General features: G+C 41.9%; 1 protein-coding gene across 3 annotated transcripts; it reads left to right on the top strand.

Annotated features, from left to right (window-relative positions):
* Positions 1–6,031: 6,031 nt before the first annotated feature.
* Positions 6,032–22,609, top strand: mapk4 (mitogen-activated protein kinase 4). 3 transcript variants are annotated; one of them, XM_068703970.1, is made up of 9 exons: positions 6,032–6,161; positions 7,562–9,097; positions 9,651–9,826; positions 15,613–15,757; positions 17,343–17,425; positions 17,730–17,832; positions 18,098–18,317; positions 18,487–18,652; positions 18,848–22,609. In XM_068703970.1, exons 2-9 carry the CDS (start codon positions 8,731–8,733, stop codon positions 19,802–19,804), a joined length of 2,217 nt encoding a protein of 738 aa, XP_068560071.1. In that variant the 5' UTR covers positions 6,032–6,161; positions 7,562–8,730; the 3' UTR covers positions 19,805–22,609. The 3 variants fall into 3 exon arrangements, with proteins under 3 accessions (XP_068560071.1, XP_068560072.1, XP_068560070.1); XM_068703971.1 differs by having other exon boundaries at positions 7,559–9,097; positions 17,730–17,808; XM_068703969.1 differs by having other exon boundaries at positions 7,559–9,097.
* Positions 22,610–23,123: the final 514 nt, after the last annotated feature.

Here is a 23,123-nt window from a genome sequence, read left to right as displayed (position 1 = left end):
AATTAGCACATGAAAACAAACTTTGTCGGTGTTCTTCTATACTGTGAAATCGGTGTATATTAGCATTAAAAGCATTAACACCGAATACTGTTAAGGAGTGTGAATTACTCTTAAAAATCCCCTTCAAAATAAAAGCACAGGATTATTATTTATTTATTAGTTTTTTTCTTCTTTTTTTTCATTTTTATTTTTTATTCAGGCAAAGGCCCGCGACCCACTGAAAACGGGTCCGCGACCCACTTTTGGGTCGCGACCCACCAGTTGAGAATCACTGCCATAGTGGGTATTGCTCTTCTCTTTCCTCTTGACTCTGCTGATAAAGAGGCCCTCAGTGCTGTACCTACAGAAGACAGTAGTGTTCATCTTGCATAAACCTTGTCAGTGTTCAGAAAGATTAATGAGAGTATATGTCCATGCTCATTATAGTCATCAATCATCGCAGAGCTCAGATTACAGGATAGGTCACCTGTTGATGAGGCTGTGGATTCAACTCATTTAAACCATTAGTTTAATTCAAATCTAAAGTGTTTCTTTACCGTTTTAATTTGCGATGCATTCAAACCAGCTATGTATCAACCCTATTGTCTCTCCATTTGCCATTCCTAATCCCTGTAATAGATAGATATCCATTAGCATCAACTGCCACACTTATACTTATCATGCGTTATAGCCTGAGTTGCTGTTGTATGTGTAGTGGCAGTAACAAAGAAAACCCTGCAGGTGGTGTTAAAGAACCTGCTCTGAGTTTAGAGTCAAAACCAGCATTTGTGGTGGTGGAGGGGCCTAAAAGACAGCTACTCTTGTCGGAGGTAGTAGAAGATAAATTAGTTATTGTTTTTGTATATTTAAGGACAAATGCATGCAGGAAGTTTTTTTTTCAAACAATGGTACACATGTAATTTGTAGATGTTTCAAAACTTGACAAGCCACACAATTATTTATCTGCTTCATATTGACAAAACTTTTCACGTGTGTGTGTGTGTGTGTGTGTGTGTGTGTGTGTGTGTGTGTGTGTGTGTGTGTGTGTGTGTGTGTGTGTGTGTGCGTGCGTGCGTGCATGCGTACGTGCTGCTGTATTAATGACCTCCACTGAGGTCTCTGTAAACGGCCTCGCTGCCCTGCCTCAGTCTGTGTCCCGCTCGTATCTCTCGACTGCATGTCTTATTCAGTGCATATCGTTGCTGCTCCGGCCTGTGTTGACATTTAGACAGGCCCGTCCTTTTCAGAGAGGACTGTTGGCACACACAGGACAAGATAACCTTGTCAGCTCCCTCCTTCCTTAAGCTGTCTGTTCCGTCTGTCTGTCTTTCACTCTCATGTGTGTTTATCTCTGTGTGTCTGTTTCTCAGCTCACCTTTTCTCTCTTGTCATGCATCTTTCTCTACCTTTTTTTCTAATTTGGGGTATATTTGCATCCTTATCTCCTACCGAGACCACCTATCTGTTTTGTCTTCTGTGCTTTTTTTTTTTTAAAAGAACAAAAACCAAGAAGATTTTTATTGATTATTAGTCTATTTTTCTTGCTCTATATGGGCCAGTAAGATGAATGCTTACTTGGGGGTTCTTGTTCTTGATTGTGTTGTGTTGTGATGTTTCCCTTGGTTTAATATATTATTAAATAAGTTATAAATAAGGTTGCCAAAAAAAAAATAGACAGAAGAAAGTAAACCAAGCCTGCTAGAGGAAGCTCATACACCTTGATGTCTTCTTCCCCTTCAGTTAAAGGGGTGTTCCAGTGATTTCGTTTTAGACCTCTATAAAGTTGGGGGACCCTTCCTCCCAAATGCTCATCTTTTTTAAACCCCACATGACCAGTTTGTAATGCTGGCTTTCTGTCAAAAATGTAAAGTTTCAAGCCAACTCTGAAATAACACTGATGATACAATCAGGTTTATGCTTTACACTTTTAAACATATTCAACAGGCCTAGTAGTAGCTTTCTTGTAGCAAGTAAACTGGACTTCATATGTAAAATCAATGGAGTGTATCTTTAAATATCAGATTTTTTAGTCCTTCAGATAAAATAATGGGATATCATGAGGTGTAAATCCTATGTTAAGCCTCCACTGTCTGTCACCTTAAAGGTAAAAACAAACAGCTGAAAGGTGGTAAATTCACTGGGCTTAGAGCTACTTGTGCGTATGATTTTCTCTTGTAGCATTTACTATTCCCTTATGAGTTATCATTGCACACCTACAGATGTGCCCTCGTCTGTTTGTCCGTCTCCTGTTTGGGCTGTCACATCTCTGGAAAAGTATTCCTCACGCACCCATTGTGAGTGGACTAAGCCAGATGTTGTCACATGGAAATTTCAGCCTGACCTCTAATTTATTTATTTCCTTTCCTACTTAGACAGGGGTCTGTTTGAGGAAGGTAATCTGAGGAGGACGCATACACAATACTGCTGCTCACTCTGTGCTGAAGGTAGATCAACAGGCAGTTTCTCTGTGACCGTGTCCAGTGAATTCCTTCATGACTGTAACATTTCTAAACTAAGTGTATTTTCTGGATTTGTTTAGTTCCAAATCTGCCAGATTTTACATCAAACAAGTAACAAAGAACCCGGCTTACAGTTCCAGTTTGTTTTGGAACTGTAGCACACAGTGGATAATGTGGACTTTTCCTCCTTTTTATGAGGCAGTGATGCAAACAAACAGGGAACAAGTGCGGTTTCAAGGTTTTATTTTGATTCCACCTTTCTTTTCAGGGCAGACTCACAAAAAGTAATATCACACATTGTCTCGATCAGGAGCAGGTCCAGTTGACAACATACTGTGTGTGTGTGTGTGTGTGTGTGTGTGTGTGTGTGTGTGTGTGTGTGTGTGTGTGTGTGTGTGTGTGTGTGTGTGTGTGTGTGTGTGTGTGTGTGTGTGTGTGTGTGTGTGTGTGTGTGTGTAAATAGACACCCACCACTGACACTGTGATGTCTCCATTCGTCAGATGGTATCATTGTTAATTAGAGAGGGCAGAAATGCAGCATAAGTAGCTTGTCTACTGCTGCCTCTTCTTTTCTTCCTGTACTTGTATTTTTCCTTTCATCATTTTTTTCTGGTTCTTTTCAGTGTTTCTCGTGAGCAGAGTTATTTAAAAGATGCCAGTGATTTGTATCTAGTTTTTGGCTAACCTCCAGTGGCTAATGACTTCCCCTCTGTCTCCAGCTACTATTCCATTTGAAGTACTTATAAAAGAACCTGTGTTACTGCTCCCCTGGAAATAGTTTAAGGAATTTAAATCACAGATGTCTCAAATTACTTAAAAATGCCAACAACAAGTTATTTTTGTAACTTTCACCTTGGCTGGTACATCATAGCACAGTTTTATTTGCTGCCATCTCATCTTTTAGTTGGAAATAACAGCAGGTTGTGATGTTGCAGTGCTTCAGAAGCTGTGCCAGTGCAGTAAAATCAAAAATGCACACATAAGACAGTAGAAAGTATTGTTTCGTGCCTTTGTGTGGCACCACTGTAAGTCCCAGTGATGACTAAAGCATATCAAAACCCTGACATAGAGACAGGAAGACTGATCGGTCAAAGGCGATACTTTGATGTGAGCTGGTTGGGATGTAAATAGGACGATGAAATAGCTTTAAGCCAGTGGTATGTGATTTCAAGATCACTGTGCGATTTTGAAAGGGAAATAAAGGATTATTATCTTTTTTAATGCAAAATGGTCTTCCATACGTTTTCTGACAGCTTTCCTTGTCACCAAAAAAAAACGTAAAAAAAAAAAAAGACTTCTCTGATGCAACTGCAACAAAAGTATTTGACAATTTCCTCTTCTCTACATTCCATTTAGTAAGCCCGTCTTATCTGGCCGACTCACAGGAAAAGGTGTAGATACACACCTGGAAGACGTCAAGTCTCTTTGAGAGCTTCACAGTTGTTGTTTGGTAACGGGTGAGCATTTGTCTGTCACTTTCCTTTTACTAACAGCACCAGCTCTCTGATTACAACCTGCCCTCTGTAGTTACAAAGGGATCACTGACCCATCGTTTGATGGCTTGCATTTAGTAAATTATTCATCAGATTTCTGCATAACTTTTGAAAATTGAACTAAAAGTTTCCAATGAAATAACAAAAGTAAAAAGACAGTGCCGTCTCCAGGTCGGTGAGTGGACATCTTTAACTCTGCTGTCAAGGTGACAGGATGCTGTGGATTCCCGTGACCTGAGATGTCTTCCACACAATATAATTTAAATAAGCCGAAATAGCACGCCAGAGCCATCCCTGTAACTCTCCTCTGCTCTACTCATTGATGGAGCCATAAGATCAAGGTGTCACTTTACACTGATTCATTACATTAGGTGCCTCGTGGGTCTCTGTTAAGTCGACAGTCTCACTCCTCTCTATTACTGTAGCACCTCTGCATAATCGTTATTACGTCCTCCATGACCTGCCTTCTCTATCTTTCTGTTTCCCTCATTGCCCTGACTCTCATGATAACCCTACAAATAGCTCATCAGGATTGAGCCTGGTCACAACCTTCCCCCAACCCTAAAGCCTAACCGGCATCCTTTTAATATCTTTTTATATTAAGATATATTTGTATGTTCATAAGCTAAACCTTTGGGATGTAGACCGCCTCTCTTTTAAACTAATCACCTTCTACTAACCACAGGCTGTGTGATTTTGTAAATCAACAGACTATTATACAATACAGCCATACGAAATCAGCAAACATTGGAGAAACTTCTGTTTCTGCTATGCTCCTGTTATGCCCTCTCCATCTTCACCTCCCACCCACGCAGTGCATCATTTTTTTGGGGGGGGGGTTGTAAGACGTTTCTGGAAAAGTAGGAAATCACAAACTCAACTGAAACACTTCATCACAAAATTAGTCTTCAAACTTAATATAGAATGAGACAAACCAGGGATGTATCAAAACACAAACTGCAGCTGTGAGGTACACAGCAGTGTGTGCATAAGTAACAGTTAGCAAACACAAACACACAGCAAACTGTCTCCCACTGTGAGCACAGAGCAGCAGATGGGGGGGTCGGGGATGCGCTTAGCTTTGACCCTACTGGTCAAGGGGCCGGTTACGAGTCATGAGTGAGGAGTCAGCAGGCTGTATGAAACGGGCGATGAAAGGTGTTTTGAGAAAGCGTGAGTCACCGCAACCTCGAGAGGTCCTTGAGCATGCAGCCGTTACTGGCCACGAAAGTATTGTGCAGTTTGCTTCAGCAGAATGCGAGATTAGCCGAGGACAGACGCCGAGGTGAACAGTCACTCACTAACGGACACACACATGGACCCTTCGTGACAATTCTACCAGAGAGAACAATAACCTCAGACAACGCACAATAATTGTTGTTTTAATTTTTGCTTTATTTGAATGGTAATAAATGAATTTCCAGTGTAATCAAGCTGTTTTTAAGTAACTTTCTACATATCTTTTGTACAACTTGAACAAACCTTTATTTCTCATTGGGGGTCCTTGACATGTCCCCTCACATGCCATCCTTGCTGCTGTAAAAAAAAACATTATTTCTCTATGAACAAAGGATCCTCTCTTGGTTTCTCTCTGGGGGAATCTCAAACACAAATGCTGCATGTGCATGTCAGGATGGTAGATGACTAATGATCACACTTATTATAATCCAGCTAGAATAAGATGGAGGCTGATTTGGACTGTCCTTAAATAGAGTTAAAATGACCCCTTTAACTTTCATATATTGTTACTTTATTTCATCGGTGGGTTTGGAGAGGTTAAGGGTGAGGGGGAGAGAGAGAGACAGAGAGAGACAGAGAGAGAGAGCGAGAGAGAGAGAGAGGGAGAGAGGGAGAGAGGGAGGAGGGGTGGGGGGGGATTGGTACTTAATCATCTATGGTGCAATGTGATAGTGTGTGAAGCCACTGAGGTCTGGCAGATGTATCTGTATCGGGGTGATCCCTCTCTCCTCCCTCCCTCTGATCACTCCTCTGACAGAGAGCGGACAGAGTCGCCCACAATAACCGGCTCTACAGCAGCAGCCTCTGGCTTATCTCATCTCGACGGATCGCCCCCGGTGTATCATCCAAATCACACAGACATAAGAGGGAGAGAGAGAGAGGGAGGGAGAGAGAGATGCGGCCGTGTTTCACTTTTCTTTCCGTTTCTCTCTCCTATCTTTTCCCCGGATCTTTGTTTCTGGACGGCAGGCTGCGGCTGCCTGATGTTCCGGTGAGTAGCTACTGACGGTCGCTGCTGTTATCTTTCTTTCTTCTTCCTCTTGTTATTCCACACCGAACATAGACTGACATGGATAAGACAACGTGAAGCTGGTTGAGAGCGAAAAGCAGCACGGATCTGTTTGTCGTTGGTATACTTTTTTCTTTCTTTCTTTAAAGAAATGGGGCTTTGTGTTTTAGTAGACTCTCTCCCTCTCTGTTTTTGTTCTGTCAGATGGGGCGTCACTGTATGTAGACACAAAGGCAGCCGCATGAAGCCAGTGTGCAGAGAGGATGCAGCGGTTCCCATCTTAACCAAAACTGCTTGAACGCCTGTTGGGAAGTAAATTAAATTACAAAGGAGAAAGAGAACAGAAAAGGGACGCAGAAGCAGATTCACACAGCCAGAGTACAACAGGATGGACCCTTCTCTGTTCCCATCGACTGTCATTGGTTCAGTGTAGAAAACAGTTACAATTTAAAAAGGATATTTAAAAAAAAAAAATTGACAATTGGCTTCACATTTGAAAATTAATACATTTTACTGCACTGCATCGAAGAAATGCAAATTATTATTATTTGTAACATGTATTCTAATTGCATAACCTAAAGAAATATGGAAAACAAATGCACAGAGCGAACACCGAGCACCATCTCCAGTGGTTATGCATTATATATAAAGTTAGCCCGGTGCTGCGCCTCCCACCCAGCAACACTGTCAGCGCTTCCTCTCTGTCTCTCTGTTCTCACCTCACACTCTTTCAGCCTCCGACAGTCAGCCCGACGGAGGTTAACGGTAACGTGGAGTGTGTTTGTAAGTATTTTGAAGGCTGTTAAAGACTAGTTATTGTGAGCGGGAGAGAGCTAATACTCAAGCCTGCCCTCAGGCCTTTGACAGCAAAGGGATTTGTTTTATGGATTGATGGACTGTTTGAGTTCTTACAGCCCAGGGATGTAAGGCTGAAAGTGAATGCGTTTGTTTTCTACCACTATATGACCCTTTCAAGGGGTTGACAATAGAACTAAAATATCAGGTAGGTTTATTAACCTTTAATCAGACAAAATTAAAGTTACGTTGTGTGATGCGAACGGGAAATGCAACAAGAAAAGTGTTTTTCATTGAAAACATTGCTGCCCTGATAAACTACTCCGTCCTGTCAAATTGTCCCCCATGCTTGGAAATGTCAGAAGTGTCATACAGCAGATCATAAAGTGCAGATATTAAAAGCATCATTGAATTGAGGTGATTATGCATTAAGTTGCTGGTGTAGATTAGGTTTCACTGCCGTTCAGTGTTATGTAACGGTAACCCTTCTGGGACAGACTCTGTTAACACACTGGCTCTGTTGCTGTGTCACTTTCATCTTTGTCTTCTCTCCTGTTCACCCCAGTTCCTCTTTTCCTCTCCAGCAGCGGCGGCGGCAGATGCGTTGAGCGACTCACCTAATGGCAGCATCTTTCCACGGTGACCGGCACCTGATGCTGAAATCCCTACATTCACGAGAAGGCAACAGGAAAAGCAGATTACTGAGGGATTAAAGGCATGCACACTTATTCACATGCACACACAGAGAGTACCACAGTCCCGGGATTTGCCCGCTGTCCAACTGTGGATCTCACACTGAATGAACTTGTCTGACTGACTGACTCATGGAAGAAGAAGAGGATGAGTCTCATTGAATATAGCTCATATAACATCCACCTCCTTTCTTCTGCCTCACCATCGAAGGCTTTAACTGGTCGATGATGATTACAGGTTTATAAAAAGAGAGAGAGAGAGAGAGAGAGAGATAGAGAGAGAGAGAGAGGAGTTCAGAGCCGGCCGTCCGCCTGCTGCTGTCCCATGATGCATCTACACATGTAAGAGCAGGATCAGCCACACGGAGGGCTGTTTCTATGGATACCCCAGCCCTGGGTAGTATTACAGTAATAAGACTCACTGATAATCTGACTATCTCTTGCGCATGAAGAAAATACGGTGAGGCATCAAATAACATCTTTGGAGCAGAGAAAGATATCATCATCAAGTGTCAAGAGGAAAATGTTGGAGGAAAAACCTGTTATTTTTAAACATGTTCCGTGGATGCTCTACACTCCTTGTCCTAAACACCCCAAATGTTGTTATGTGAGTCCCAGTGGATTCTCCTCAGCTGGTTCAGTGAAAGGCTTAATAAGCTTTAGTAAGAATCTACCCACGCCCACGGAGGACAGGAGGAGGAGGTGAAGATGATGCACAAAGACACTACCCTGGCTTGAAGGAAATACCTTCTTTTTTTAACCTGCTTGCAAGTACAGCTCGAACTCCTCGGCCCCAAATCTTGATAAAATAATCCTACTGCAATATTTGCGGGTCCCTAAAACTGCCACCACCTCTCACCGGATAAGTTGTGAAACTGAATTTGGGTCTTGTCTACATGAAAAATCAGGTCTTAAGTTAGTTCTGGACTCACCAGAAAGATGTAACATCATGCGCATTAGACAATAACAAAGCATGTTTAATCTAGATATTGTGGGGATCCATCAAGCTTGAGGTACCTAGAATCTCTCTCATCTGTTCACTAACACTTTCAGACTGAGCTATCATGGCCAGACAGGACACCCCCCTCTTCCTCCATGGATTTGACCTGGGTGGTCACTTTGTTGACCTTCGACCTCTTGGCACGGGTGTTACAGGCCTGGTTCTCTCAGCTGTGGACCAGCGCACCGGACTGCGTGTGGCAATCAAAAAGCTGGTGATGCGGGATGCTGTGACGGTGAAGCACGCTCTACGCGAGGTCAAAATCACCCGGCGGCTGCACCATGAAAATGTGGTGAGGGTCCATGAGGTTTTGGCGCCGTTTGGACGACCACTGCCCAGAGACCCGACCCAGCTGAGTGCCCTGTACATCGTCCAGGAATGCATGGAGACGGACCTGGCTCGGCTGCTGGAGCAAGGTCCGCTAACCACAGGTACGGGAAACAAAAGGGACAAAATGTAAGCTATAAACAAACACACAGTATTATTTTTCTTAAATTTGGACAGTTAAAGTCCTTTTATATTTACACTACAGTGTGGGCACTTCATGTTGAAACACTATTGTTTTGTTGCTGCACTGCTGCCTTTGTTTACTCTGGGATTTATTGGATTTCATGGCAGTCCTTTTGAGACACTCTCTTACTGAGACTACTTTATTCACAATTCACACATTTGAAAATCACATCACGATTTTTTTTGCCCAAAATGTGTTGATTCATTCATTCAGCTTGTTGGCTTCCTTTTCATAAACATGCTTGGTAAGTATTGGAATGATGCAAACCATCATTTTGACATATGTGCCATAACAGCTTTGCCCAAATCCACAAGTCACTACCCAAAACGTGCTCTTGCACCGACTCCTTCCTTCACTCGTTCATGTTGTGTGACAAATTACTGAGTTAGGAATAGGCATCGTTCTGGTAATTACACGAGTGAGAATAGAAGCGCTGCTGTGTGTCCTGACATCTCATTTTTGTCCTTCAACAGGTCACGCTACTCTGCTCTTCTACCAGCTGCTGAGGGGACTGAAGTTCATCCACTCAGCTAATGTCTTGCACAGAGATCTGAAGCCTGCCAACATATTCATCAACACAGATCAACTGCTGCTCCAGATTGGAGACTTCGGGCTGGCCAGGATAGTCGACCCTCATTATTCTCATAAGGTAAGAGGGGAAGGAAACCCACCACACAAACACATACCGCAAGCAGATTCACACTCACGCATACAGAAATGATGATGGTTGCCTTGGTTATAAGCATTATGCTGGATGTTGGATGTCTTATTTCTCAAAGTGAAAAGACTTTGACTGATTACCAAACATGAAATACACATTTAAAATAATTAGCAACACTTGTACAAATATTTCCAGCCTTTACCCAAAATACTCTTTGTGATCTTTTTGGGGGCATCTGTGTGTCCCAAATGTGCCAAGTGTTCTTTTGACCAGAGGCCAATAAAGGCCTGTGATCATTATTTTCTTTTGGCTCATGCTGTCTTAACAAGTTTTATATAAATTGAATTTAATTCATAATCGTCAGAGGACAAGCATAAAAGATTTCTGTCCACGTGACATTGGCTGCATTATCTTGTTTTGGTACTTTTTGATACTTGTTTTGCAAAAATGTATTATATTTTCAATATTCAAGCCAGGAAAGTTGATTCGGCAGTCTAAAGCAGTGTGGGCCGTTCTTCTGCTGAAGGATGAATCTATGGGTATTGTCATATAATCATTATCTCTGCTGCCTCTCATTGAGGTAGAGCTGTTATTAAGAGGGAGAACTCCTTGCACTCCGGTCCTGTGTGGTTATCAGACAGCAGTGCACAAATCCTTGTCTTTGTGTAGCGATGGAAACACTGTAGGATGGCTATTACTATTGCGAAAGAATCCACCTATAGAAAATCAGTAAGTTTGCACACATGTTTTGTCCCCGTCACAATTGAAATGTGGAATAATTGATGTCAGCCTGGTGTCCTCTCACTGTGAGCTCAGGTGACATCTAAGACATCATCAGCCTGATTCTGACAAAGATCCAGATTCTAAAAAGTCCACCGCCTCACCAAATACTGCCAGAATAACAAAATCTCAAACTGAAAACTGAAAACTGTTTTAGGTGTAACTCTTTCACCTCGATTGCAGTACAGCCAGGCGTCTTTTTTTTTGTTGCATTGCATCTCTGATTGCACACCCCCATGTCTGATGTTGCCGACCTGTCTTTCACACAAGGCCTCCTCTCCATCCCCAAACCCTGCTATTACAGTAACATCTTCACAAACCTGGTGTCGAGTTTTGAGCTAATCAAACCCAGTGATTAGCCTGTCTATTGTACATAAAGGCTTCTGAGAGATTAATGTGACAATTTACTGCTCCATTGTTCTGCTTTATTATGCACGAAGATCCCACAGAAATACTGTAACACTAGCAGGGCAGGATGTGTGTGTGTGTGTGTGTGTGTGTGTGTGTGTGTGTGTGTGTGTCTGTGTTTGTGTGTTTTTTGGGTCTGTGCATGTGAGAGGAGCTCTTGCGAAAGGCGATCATTGTCAGCTCAGAACACGGGACCGGGGATCAGCTGGATGCAGACACAGGGGGTGCGTCTAGAGGGAAGGAGGAGGGGGGAGGACAGATGAGGAGCAAGGGTGATAAATATTGAGTCACGGAAGGGTGAAAGGAGGGGAGGTTAAAAGTACAAAGGCAGGGAGAGAAGGAGGCTGAGCAAAAGACAAGACAAGAAAGAGATCTAACAGAGAAAAAGTGAGAGAGACGAAGGTAGTTTGGGTCATGCAGGAACACGGTTTACTTCTATCTCACTCTGCTCCCCTGTGTGTGTGTGTGTGTGTGTGTGTGTGTGTGTGTGTGTGTGTGTGTGTCTGTGTGTGTTTGGGTGCATTTTTTGTTAGTTAGTCACATTGTGTACAGAAACTGCTCTGCCTGTCATAGAACACAATGTTCAGACTACTGCACTGTCACAAGGTAGGTATGTCAAGAGATAGATGGATGGATGGATAGATAGATAGATAGATAGATAGATAGATAGATAGATAGATAGATAGATAGATAGATAGATAGATAGATAGATAGATAGATAAATGGATAGATAGATAGATAGATGGATGGATGGATGGATGGATGGATGGATGGATGGATGGATGGATAGATGGATGGATGGATAGATAGATAGATAGATAGATAGATGGATGGATGGATAGATAGATAGATAGATAGATAGATAGATAGATAGATAGATAGATAGATAGATAGATAGATAGATAGATAGATAGATAGATAGATAAATGGATAGATAGATAGATAGATGGATGGATGGATGGATGGATGGATGGATGGATGGATGGATGGATAGATGGATGGATGGATAGATAGATAGATAGATAGATAGATAGATAGATAGATAGATAGATAGATAGATAGATAGATAGATAGATAGATAGATAGATAGATAGATAGATAGATAGACGGATAGATGGATAGATGAATAGATGGATAAATAAATAGTAAAGTAGTAAGTCCTATGCTTAAATGTTCAAATGTGTCTGTCGTGTGCATATTTTATGCCTATAAACATTTATAAGTCACTTGAAGCTGTTGTTGATTTATTGAAGATGTAATGCCACAACAAGTACTGCGTCTCAGCTCATTCAGATAGTATTTCTCTCTTGTCTGGTGCTGCAGTATCAGCCTCTTCCTTTGCAGACGTCAGCCTCAAAGCTTTGATAATGGGGATGCATTAATAACCAATAAGACTGCTGGCTGCACATTACATTCTAATTTTAAACTGCTGACATGGTTTGAATTGTTCTGTCGTGGACATTGGAAGTTAGTTAGGAGTCTGGCAGCTGATGTGTTCGTAAGACATCAGTTTGTCATTGGTCATTAGCGTTAAGATTGTATTACCGGAGTGTGTGTGTGTGTGTGTGTGTGTGTGTATGATGATGAATGTGTAAGATGATGCTGGCCTATTTGTGATGCAGTGTTGACACCAAAGCAGATGCCTGCAGTGAATGTGCTAGCATCCTCTCTCTAATTTAATAATGCAGAACCAAAGCGCTGCTTTTTCAAAAAGAAATGTGGTAATTGGCGTGGGTAGTATCGACTTCAGCTGTGATGGGAAACTCACAGATAGTGCTAACTTTCATATTTGGCCATAAAACAAGATTGATGTCTCGTTGCTATTGCTTTCAAATAGGGTTCTTGCACCACTGTTGAACTTTATGAGGTTTTATATTGTCATATTTGGATGATTGCTTATAAACTGCATATATATGTGTGTATGTTTGTGTTTATGAGATAAAGTTTACAAATTCATTGATGAGAAGGAATAGGAAGAAATAAGTGTATATATATATCCTACTCCTTTTCAAACTTATTTATTGAATTTATGTATAGGTTTATTGTTCATGTAATTTCAAATATTAGAAATAAGTAAATAAAATAACAAATAAAACAGTAACATTGGCTAATTTTGATTGAACGACTTCTTTTCAATGAATTATAATCACTCCAAAGAAATCACTCTTACCTTTTCTCATTGCTCTAACAGTGTCTTACATGGTCTGTGTTTTCTCACAGTGACTCTGCAGTTAGAGACGAGCTGTCTAGATGAGCGCCTCTGACTACACAGACATTTACTCGGGGAAAAAGAGATGACAGAAAGGTTGAAAGGAGAGAGAAGGGAAACATCGGCCGAAAAAACATTATTTGTGATGCTGTTTTCTGTCAACGGCAGTAGGAACTTAGAGTGTGTGTGTCAATGTCACCTGCTGAGGCAGCGCTGGATCTGCACAGAAATTATTCATGACCTGGATGAAGGAGAGGAAAGGGGAGGTAAGGTGAATGAGGAAAGATTATTGGAAAATAGAGAGAAAAGAAGGGAAGCAAGTGAGGGGGAAGGGAGTAGGAGCAGACAGGTATAAATAAGCAGAGTGGAGCTGCACCTGACAAGAAGAGAAGGAGGGATGAAACAGGTGAGAAAGGAGGTGAAGCAAGCAGGGTGGCAAAAAGAGAGAGATGGGGTGAAGCGTGAAGAAAGAGGACAGGTAGGGGAGACAGTCGTAGTTGAAGGTGAGAAAGAAAAACACTGAGATGAGTTGAGATTAACGGAACAGATGGAGAGGAAAGTGGGAAGTGATGATGGGGGGAGAAGGTCGAGAGGAAAGGAAAGGAGTGAAGAAGAAAGCCAACAAGCACTTTATAATGTTGAATAGCTGTGAATAGTCAGAACATGAAATCTGAGAGCGCATCTGTGCATCATTTTGTGAAACAGAAACCTAAATATCTTTCTTTTTCGGTTCAAAGCAGTTTCCAAAGCAGCTTCACGATTAACATCAAACCATTTTCCATCCTTAAAATGTTGTCCTTTTGACACAAAACATGGCTACTCCCTGAAAGACACTGCCTTTCAAATGCTTATGGGGATCCAGACAGGAGAGCTCACATGTAGAGGCTTATCAGCAAAGAGGGACAGACAAGGCGAGTGTGTGTTTGTCAGACCATCATTGAGCACTCAGCATCAGTTTCTGCTCTGTCATCTGCTGGCACACAGTCGGTGATGAGGGAGGACATGGAGGGGGAAGGCATTAACTAAGGCTCAGTGTAGGGTTCAGTAGTAGAGAGCAAAGAAAGAGTAGATAAGCAGGGCACACATGATGTAGGGGTAAAGAGGAAAGGAGTGATTGGAGAGGAGAGGTGGCACAAGAGGAGCAAAGGGAAGAAGAGAAACAGCAGGGCTGAAGTTCAATTCATCTCTCCTTATTCACAAATTTAACATGTTGTATTCTTTGAGTGACTCCATAGAAAGCTGGCGCGAAAAACCCCCCTCAAAGAGCCGTTTTGATGCAAATTCTTCGGCCAGGCTGAATTTTATGGGCACATTGCTGGAAGTGATGTATAAGAGGGAACATCGGCGCGGGTGGCCCGCAATGAGTGAAGGCTCTGAGTCATGTCCTGAACCTGCTGATCGAGACAAAACTCACAAAAATGATTTCACCTTCTTCAAATATGAAGAGAGAACTAGCTTTTCAGCTGTCAGATGAAATGTAAAACCATTTTGGACCAGAACTAAAATGTAATCACCACCGGGGCTGTGCCCTGCTTAGTGGGATGACATGCTGGTTGTTACAGATGGCCCAAGAAACTCACTGAGCAATTTCGTGTTGTAAGCGCAGGGAGTTTGAGATTTTGTATGGTCGGAGTGGAGCGATTACAGAAAGTGAGAAGCGGAGCGATATATAAGCGGCGACGAGAGCATTGATAATAGCAACAGGCAAAAAAGGTATTGTAGATTAATCTGGTTTGTATGTGAATACACTTGCCTGTGGCTCATCTCCATGCTCAGTGTTATTCGCAAAGGTGAACATTTACAAAAGTAAAAGGCAGAAGGGAGTCTTGTCGGAGCAGCCCTAATGAGAGGACGTGTGCTGTTGAACAGCAGAGCATCAAAGGCTCGGTGAAACTCAGTAACTGCAGGTGGAGATTCATGGGAATGCTTTTAGTTTCCATCCTTGTGTAGCTGATGTAAAATGATGATGTCTTTTTAAACATATTTGTATAATATTCACCTATTTCTTTCACATACTTGTGATAGTCCTGTCTATTCTTTACCTTTATTTGTCCAGCTTTGTTGTCTCTGTCCCTAGCTGTTATGTCTTTTTGAGAGAAATGCAAAAAAAAAAAAAAAAAATGTCTTGCTACGGGTTCACACATACTTGGCGATAAATACAATTCTGATTCTGATTCTTGCTCTACCACTACAAAATGACTACCAAACAAGCTGTCAGTCAAGTGCATGCATGCTTACAAGTACACTGCTAATGGTAAGGACTGCTAACAAGCCAATCTGCTGCATGTTCATCACGAAGGTACTATATCATTCTGTCTTTGAACTTCCCTCTGTCACCTATTCTTCTCTCACTCACACCCCTCGCCTCCCTCTCCAGGGCTATCTGTCCGAGGGTCTGGTAACTAAGTGGTATTGTTCCCCCCGTCTGCTCCTGTCCCCCAACAACTATACCAAGGCCATTGACATGTGGGCCGCTGGCTGCATACTGGCTGAGATGCTCACTGGACGCATGCTGTTTGCAGGTACCTCCACTGTTTGTCACACGGTGTCCACAAAAACACCCATGACCTTGATGTCCTGCAGGAACGTCATGATTTTGCTCATCATTTATTTTGATGGCATATTCAAAAAGGATTACATCACATTAGTATTCAGGAGAAACATCTTATTAACAAAAGTCCTGCATGGTCTGTTTCTACCGTCTTAACAACAATTTAAACACAACAGGCTTCTTTGAGTGAACACAGCAGTACAATCAGGTAAATCAGTGGTATTCAAACACATCCTGTGAGCCTCTTTTTAATTTATGTAAAGTTCTTACTTGCAAAAAACACTGCTTATGGATAAGGTAGCATCAAGTGAGAGCTAAGGACATTTTTTCTGTCCAGAGTGTCCTCCACCAAAGATGCTTTATTCACTTTCTTCAGGCTACTTCTTTGCCTGACCAGAATAACAATGATGATAGAGAAATTCTCGTTGTCTGAAGCAGATGTAGTTCTTCCTTACAGGCTTTTTTGACCTCCACCAGCCCTCTACACCGCAGGAGAGACGGCGCCATGAACTCGTGTTCCCTGGTGTTCCTCTCTGCTAGAATTTCACACATGGATTGTTCGAGACGCTTGCCTTGCTGTTCACTTAATCACCAGCGATTACATGTCACAAGTATTTTTGTTTACCATAGGGGAAGCAATGCACTTTCATCAAATAAATACACTACCGCTGCTTGTTTGATGCTCAGTGGTGAATGTGTTGATATAGCACCACCTACTGGTTACCACTGGCTTTATGGAAACATTTAAAGGGCAAATTCCTAACTCTATCCAATGGGTGTAAAATGCTGCACTGCTCTGCTCTGAGCCGAAAGGGTTGAGCGAGTTGCATTTCTGTTTACGCCACGGTCAGCGACTTCAAAATGTTTTTTCTCCAGTCATCAGTTGTCAAAAGTCAAATTGAGTGTTGAGCTCTACAGCATCTGAGTCCGACCCCCAACAAACTCGGTTGGATGTTTTAGGTTAGAAAGGTTTTTAACATTAGGATCGGGCTGTAGTTGGGGGTAAATGTATGCCAATGTTATTAGGATTTTTATATACGACCTGCAAGTAAGTGCTGGTAAACAAGTTGTATTGCAGAAACAAAACTTCCCTGGTGGATAAAATGCTATTTGTGGCCTCATAGTTAGGGGTGTGACCAGGAACAGGAACCTTTGCTATTCTACCAGTATTGTATTCAGGGTGGATTACCTCTTCAACAGATCATTTATCAAAGGGAGGAGAAAAACATTAAGATGCAAGAGGGGACATTTTATGTGATTTTAATTACTGTAATTAAAATGTAAATGGCTGTTATTAAGGGTCTTAGAGTGATGATTTCTAGACACAGTTTAAATTGAAAACCATTTAAATAGTTGACTGCAGAGTTCCATCCTATCTGCATATTTTTATTGAACCTCATAACTAAACCATTTCTTTCACTTGACAGCTCACACCAGTTATTCCTGTGTTTGACTTTAATTGGTCACCTTTTTTTTTTTCTTTTTTTTTGTTGCTTATGTAACTGATCCTCTGTCTTTTCTCTACTTGCCTCTGATTGGCCGGTTCCCTCTCCCAGGAGCTCACGAGCTGGAGCAGATGCAGCTGATTCTTGACACAGTGCCGGTGTTGAGAGAAGAGGACAGGCAGGACCTGCTACAGGTGACGCCTCAATGGCTGCTGCTTGTCCTATGTCTGCAAACTGATCGTTTAAATATGGAACATTGTGTCATTGTCATGTAATGTTTGCAGCGTCAGTCTAAAAAAGATTCAGTCTCTACAGACAAGGTTAAATGTGCTCTCCATTTTTTCCATCATGGGCCCTGGCTGTGTTTTGCTTTCTAGAATACGATTTATAGTAAGCATATTCGAGCTAACGTAGTGGAGTGTCTTGAAATGTACAAAAAGAAATAACCGCAGCAGAATTATGCACATATTTCAACCTCACTGTCATCCTTTTCCCTAGGTGATGCCTTCGTATGTCAGTCATGGGTGGAGAGTCAAGAAACCCTTTTCTGAAGTGCTTGCTGAAGTGGATGCTCAGGGTGAGCAGAGGGAATTGAGTGGTGGTAAGAAGAGGAATTTCAAGCAGTATGAAATAGAACAGGGACCATTAAGAGTGAAAAATATACAGAAGACAGCCGCTTCTCTGAGCTGTGAAGGATGAAGAGATGATTGGGTAGGCTGGAGAGATTTAGAGGTCTAACACAGATAATTTAGCCCTGAGAGAAGATGGTGATGGCATGAGAATGTTTTTTTTTACACTTCATGGACACTGCATATTATTTCTCCTCCTCTTTCTCCCTCACTGATCCCTTGTCCTTCTCCTCTCAGCTGTGGACTTCCTTGAGCGTATCTTGACCTTTAACCCCATGGATCGGCTGACAGCTGAAGCGGCGCTATCCCATTCGTTCCTCCAGCAGTACTCCTGTCCAGAGGACGAACCCACCTCTTCGCATCCCTTCCGTATCGAGGACGAACTGGAGGACAGCCTCGTCACCGAGCAGAGCCTCAGCAACAGCAACAGTCAGGCCTCCAGCATCCATTGGGAGAGGTGTGGAGATTTTTGTTATTTGCTGGAACAGAAAAGTCTCGCAAAGCATAATGAGACACAAGAAACTACCAAAGATTCTCTACCGTAAATACGTATATCAGACTGAATAAACTGCACAGCAAAGTTATTATAAGACTAATATTAATACTTCATTTCTGCCCATCTGCAGGTACGAGAGCAGCTTATCAACAGATATTTCATGGCAGCAGTCAGGCGGGAGGTGTCGCTGCATGCCCCCTGGCCACACGACTTCTGACCTGGGAGACACCACAGAGGATGAGGAGGTGCAGAGAGACCCCCGGGCCAGTACCACCTCACAGTTAGAGGAGGCGCAGGTTGGATAAGCTTTGTCATTTACCCCCATACAGATTGATTTATAGAACCATTATCTTATTTTGATTGAAAGAATACTTATTCTACACTAGTAACAAATTAGAACGAGTCAAAGCACTGAAACATGAATATGTCCTCCTTCCCTTTTTCTTTACCTTCTCCATCTTCACTTGCTTCTCCCCATCTATCGTATATAGGTGGACCCACGTAAGTATTCCCACAGCAGCTCAGCTGAACGCTTCCTGGAAAACTCTCACTCCTCTCTGGAACGGGCCTGTGGTTTGGCGTACGGGGAACTGGACTGTGGCCGCTCCTGTGACTACAAAGTGGGCTCTCCTTCGTATCTGGATAAAATTGCCTGGAAGGAGGGCAAGCCTCAACACTACTCAGAGCCTAAGCTGATCCTGGATCTGTCTCATTGGAAGCGTAACACTAGCAGCCTCCCCGTGCCTGCTGAGCCTATTGGTAGCAGCGTAGAAGACCTGGGAGAGATGAAGGGGGAGGAAATAGAAGAGAAGGAAGAGGAGGAGACAGGGGATTTATTCCAGGAGATCTCTCGCTGGGTTGAGAGCACCCAGTCTCGCCTGCACTCACCCAGTCCCAGTCCTTCTTTGGAGCCGCGTTCACCCTCCTGCTTCACCTCCTCTCCCCCTCTCCCTCTCTCCCCAACTGACCTCCCAACTCCAGTCTTCCACTACACGGAAGTTGTCCGGCGACCATCAGATGAATATGATGAAGACAGACTGAGCTCACTTCAGCCAGTCATGCCTTCCTGTAATTCCCTTCCCTCGCTTCTCCCCTCATCTCCCACCTCTCCGCTTCCTCCTCGGTCACCTCAAACAGTGTCTCCCCCGACCTTGCCACTTTTTCCTTCCCCAGAATCTCAACCCCTTTCCTCTACTTCCTCCACTTCTCAGCCAGTAAATGATGATTCCTTGGAGTCACTTCCTGTCAAGCAAAAAGAGCGTCTGTTCGACCTGGACGTGTTCATATCCCGAGCACTGAAACTGTGCAGGCAGAATAAGGAGAAAGCAGAGGGGAAGAGAGGAAAGGAGGGAGGATGGAGGGAAGAAAACAAACAGACGAATATTAATCGAAAGGTGCCCAGGCTTCCAGAGCACAGGACTCCACCACCACAGACTCCCAACTCTTGATGTTGAATTTAAACTTCAGGTCCACCACAGTATAGCTTCATAATGGGTAGCACTTCCAAATGCTCATAGTGCTTTAGGGGTTCTCATGGTTGAATATGCTGCTTAAACATTAGACTTTAGTGTTTGCAGTCTTTTTGTCATTATTGCAATGACACGCTACACGCTGTGACTAAAGTTGCTCCTAAACCAACAGTCCTGTAGCTTTGTCAAGAGGAGCTCTCAAGCAATACAGGAGAGCAGAAAGCATTTGGATTCAACTCCATTAACCATGCTTAGCATTGCAAATATCTAAGATTGGTTCTACATGAGAATATTTAGAAATGCTTTTCTAATTAATGATTGTGGTTTTAGTGGTTTGCGGTTATTTGGCAAGTTAAAGATGGATCAGACCTTGACTCGATAGTTCCTTTTTCTGTGAGATCATCTGCCTATCTGACTATAACGAGAGCTATAAAGGCTATGTTAGACTGGATGACAGTAACAAATGGTGAGAGAACACTTAATCTGTTTTAAGTTTGCGTTAGATTTGTGTTTCTAAAGATCCCTTGCTGTGTGTCAGTCAGTCAGTAATTTTTTTCAAAATGTCATACAGTCTTCCAATGGTGATGTTCACCGAATAATGATAATGACACGGAAAAAGCTTTTTCCAAATTTCTCTGAATGTATAAACCGAAAACAATCAGTAAAATGATGCTACCAGGTGAACCATAAGGATTTTATCTGTTGCTATTTTACCAGTCTCGCACTGACTGAGCTCCAGCACTGCTACATGCTACTTGTATAAAACTGTTGTCATATTTAATTCCATAGTATAATTCCTAAATTAATAATGTTATTGTGTTTAAGTATTCTTTGCTGAATGTACAATTTCTTTATTGTTTATTTGGAGTGAGTTGTATTTTGTTTAAATGTGAAATGCTCTATCGTAATAATTTATGATCTAGTTCAATTTTAAATAGTTTCATATCCTGTCGGCCTGATGCACCATTCAAGGTCATCATCTGCTTTACACTTAGTGAAAAGATGCTATCCTCTGTAGACAGTCAGATATCTGTCACTATTTTGCTCACTTAATTGTTAGCCACTGAAAGATCTGAAAGCTATAATGCTAACAACAGTAGCCTATATTTTGGAGAAAGTAGATGCTTCACAACCTTTATAGGAAATTATTTGTACTCAAAACTCCTCAATGCTGCCTGGTCACCATATTATATTGTATATGGTAAAGGAAATAACCAAAACATGTATTTTGAAATACTTTTCTATCCATCGTGGAAGACAGTAGACCCTCAGAATGGCATTTATTCTGACATGTGATGTCTTCCCTTCAAGGTACCGGAATCAGGTAAAAGATACAGTCAGAGTTATGAACAGATGTCGGCTGTAGGCTTGTGCCTCCTACTTTCTCAGTCAAGTGCATCTGACATTCACTTCACTCCTCGAACTAAAAAGCTGATAGTGAGGATATGGAAACAACATTAAAATGATCAAGATTGATTGATTGCTGCTCCAGTGCCAAAAAGAAATGCAGTTCTAATCATGTGTCCCATATTCTGTAACCTAGAAGAAATAGGCTTCCACCTGCCTACCTGGTTTCACTGTTTGACATGCGGGTGTGCATGTATACAGCTGTTGGGAATGACAGAGGCACAATACTGAGATGCATATAACACACTGCCAGCACAGCTACAACACCTCAGAATAAGACATGTTTTATCTGTTTAGTTATCTTTCAGTCCAGCATCTGATACCCATAGCAACAAGTCTTTCATACCCTCTTACCCTCTATTCATTTCATCCTCTATCCACATCATTCAGTCTACACACAGAACAGTAGGAGAGCGAGTCTGTCGCAAGAGCCGAAGATATTCACTTTCCCACAATGCAGCAGTACATGTATATCTTTCTCTGTCATTACAAGCTGTTAACTGCTCATGTGAAGTTGATCTAAAACTGGCGACTCTCATAATATTTGCACCTTCACTGAAGGCAACATTCACCGGTTGTGAGCAGATCATCACTTGCACAACATAGGATGAGCCATACGTGAGGATTGATAACAGTACAATACAGCAAGGCCAGGTACATTCTTTTATATTCTCAATAGACAGGAAGCACATTCGAGTTACTAGCACATTCAGAAATACCGTTTTTCCTCAGTGACAACTGATACTCCACTATTGTCAATGCTGATTTTTATTAATATTGTACCTCTAAGGTTCTAATCATACTTAAGCTGGACTGCTGGACTAACTGATAAAAGTGTTCAAGTGAAGTGCAAAACTGTCCATTTTCTGATCCAGAGCCATTTATCTATTTATAGAAATGGATAGAAGCTGTGCTGCAGTCAAACTAATGAAAAGGAGTCTAGTTTTTACCTGTACAAGTCTAATGATCACATTTAGCAGTATACAGTTTCCTCTGCAGGTAACCTAACCTAAGCCAGCAATAACATCATTGACAAACAACACAAGCATACTGTAACACATGTGGTTACTGAGCTTAAGTTCATTTTTTTAAGTGTGTGAAGAAATGTAGAAAATGTGCCTCAGTTCACCTCAATGCTTCCAGCTTGCTGAATGTAACATATTTTCTCCCCTCTGCATGGCTTTCAAAACTATTCAAATAGCTTAAACTTTGTTGTTTTTATTATGTGTCAGTTTTTGGGATTCATATTTCTGTGGGCTCTTATCTATTTTGTACCCGCGGAGCCCCTTGGCTTTTTACTAGATGCTCAATATTGATTAATAATATCTCTTTTTGCAGTTTCTGCTGAAGAATTAATAAAACATTACTTAAACTATTGTTTGACCTAATGTGTTCTATTGCTGTGGTGTTTGGATAACAAATATTGCTGTAATTATTTATTCAAGGATATTTTGTATTTGTTTAATATAAATATTGATTTTTGCTTTAGACACTGCGACACCACAGTGTTTAAAGACAAAGAGCAATGTCCTTATACAATGGCCCCCACACAACAACAGAAGAACATAAACATATACAAAACAGCACAGAGCACAAAGAGAAATACAAAAAATTGAATAACCAATGAAAATGACTCATCATCATGTGGTCATCCATGACCACATGATTGATCCCTTTTGAATAAGCTTGAGTTTGAAATCCATAACGCAATATCCATTTCTCTTAAGGCCCTTATAATGCGTGATATTGTACTTTAGTGGTGCATATTCCCAAACAACAGTAATAAACCAAATTACCACAAAACTAACTAAAATACAGAAACTAGATCTGGGAGTCTGAAGCAGTTGCACACTTTGCCGGGTTGGTATTCCACCCCATACCATGTCACGTC

Source organism: Cebidichthys violaceus, unplaced genomic scaffold, assembly GCF_023349555.1.
Source record: "Cebidichthys violaceus isolate CVI_PGR_0920_01 unplaced genomic scaffold, fCebVio1.0.p SCAF_9, whole genome shotgun sequence".
NCBI classification, from domain to species: Eukaryota; Metazoa; Chordata; class Actinopteri; order Perciformes; family Stichaeidae; genus Cebidichthys; species Cebidichthys violaceus.
This window is presented reverse-complemented; position numbering and strand designations above follow the sequence as displayed.

What these genes read in the sequence shown, in the direction of transcription:
- mapk4 (XM_068703970.1), top strand. Translation starts at nt 8,731, where the DNA reads ATGGCCAGACAGGACACCCCCCTCTTCCTCCATGGATTTGACCTGGGT. An exon ending in ACCCTCATTATTCTCATAAG is followed by an intron (nt 9,827 to 15,612) that starts GTAAGAGGGGAA and finishes CTCCCTCTCCAG; the next exon opens with GGCTATCTGTCCGAGGGTCT. An exon ending in CACAGTTAGAGGAGGCGCAG is followed by an intron (nt 18,653 to 18,847) that starts GTTGGATAAGCT and finishes TATCGTATATAG; the next exon opens with GTGGACCCACGTAAGTATTC.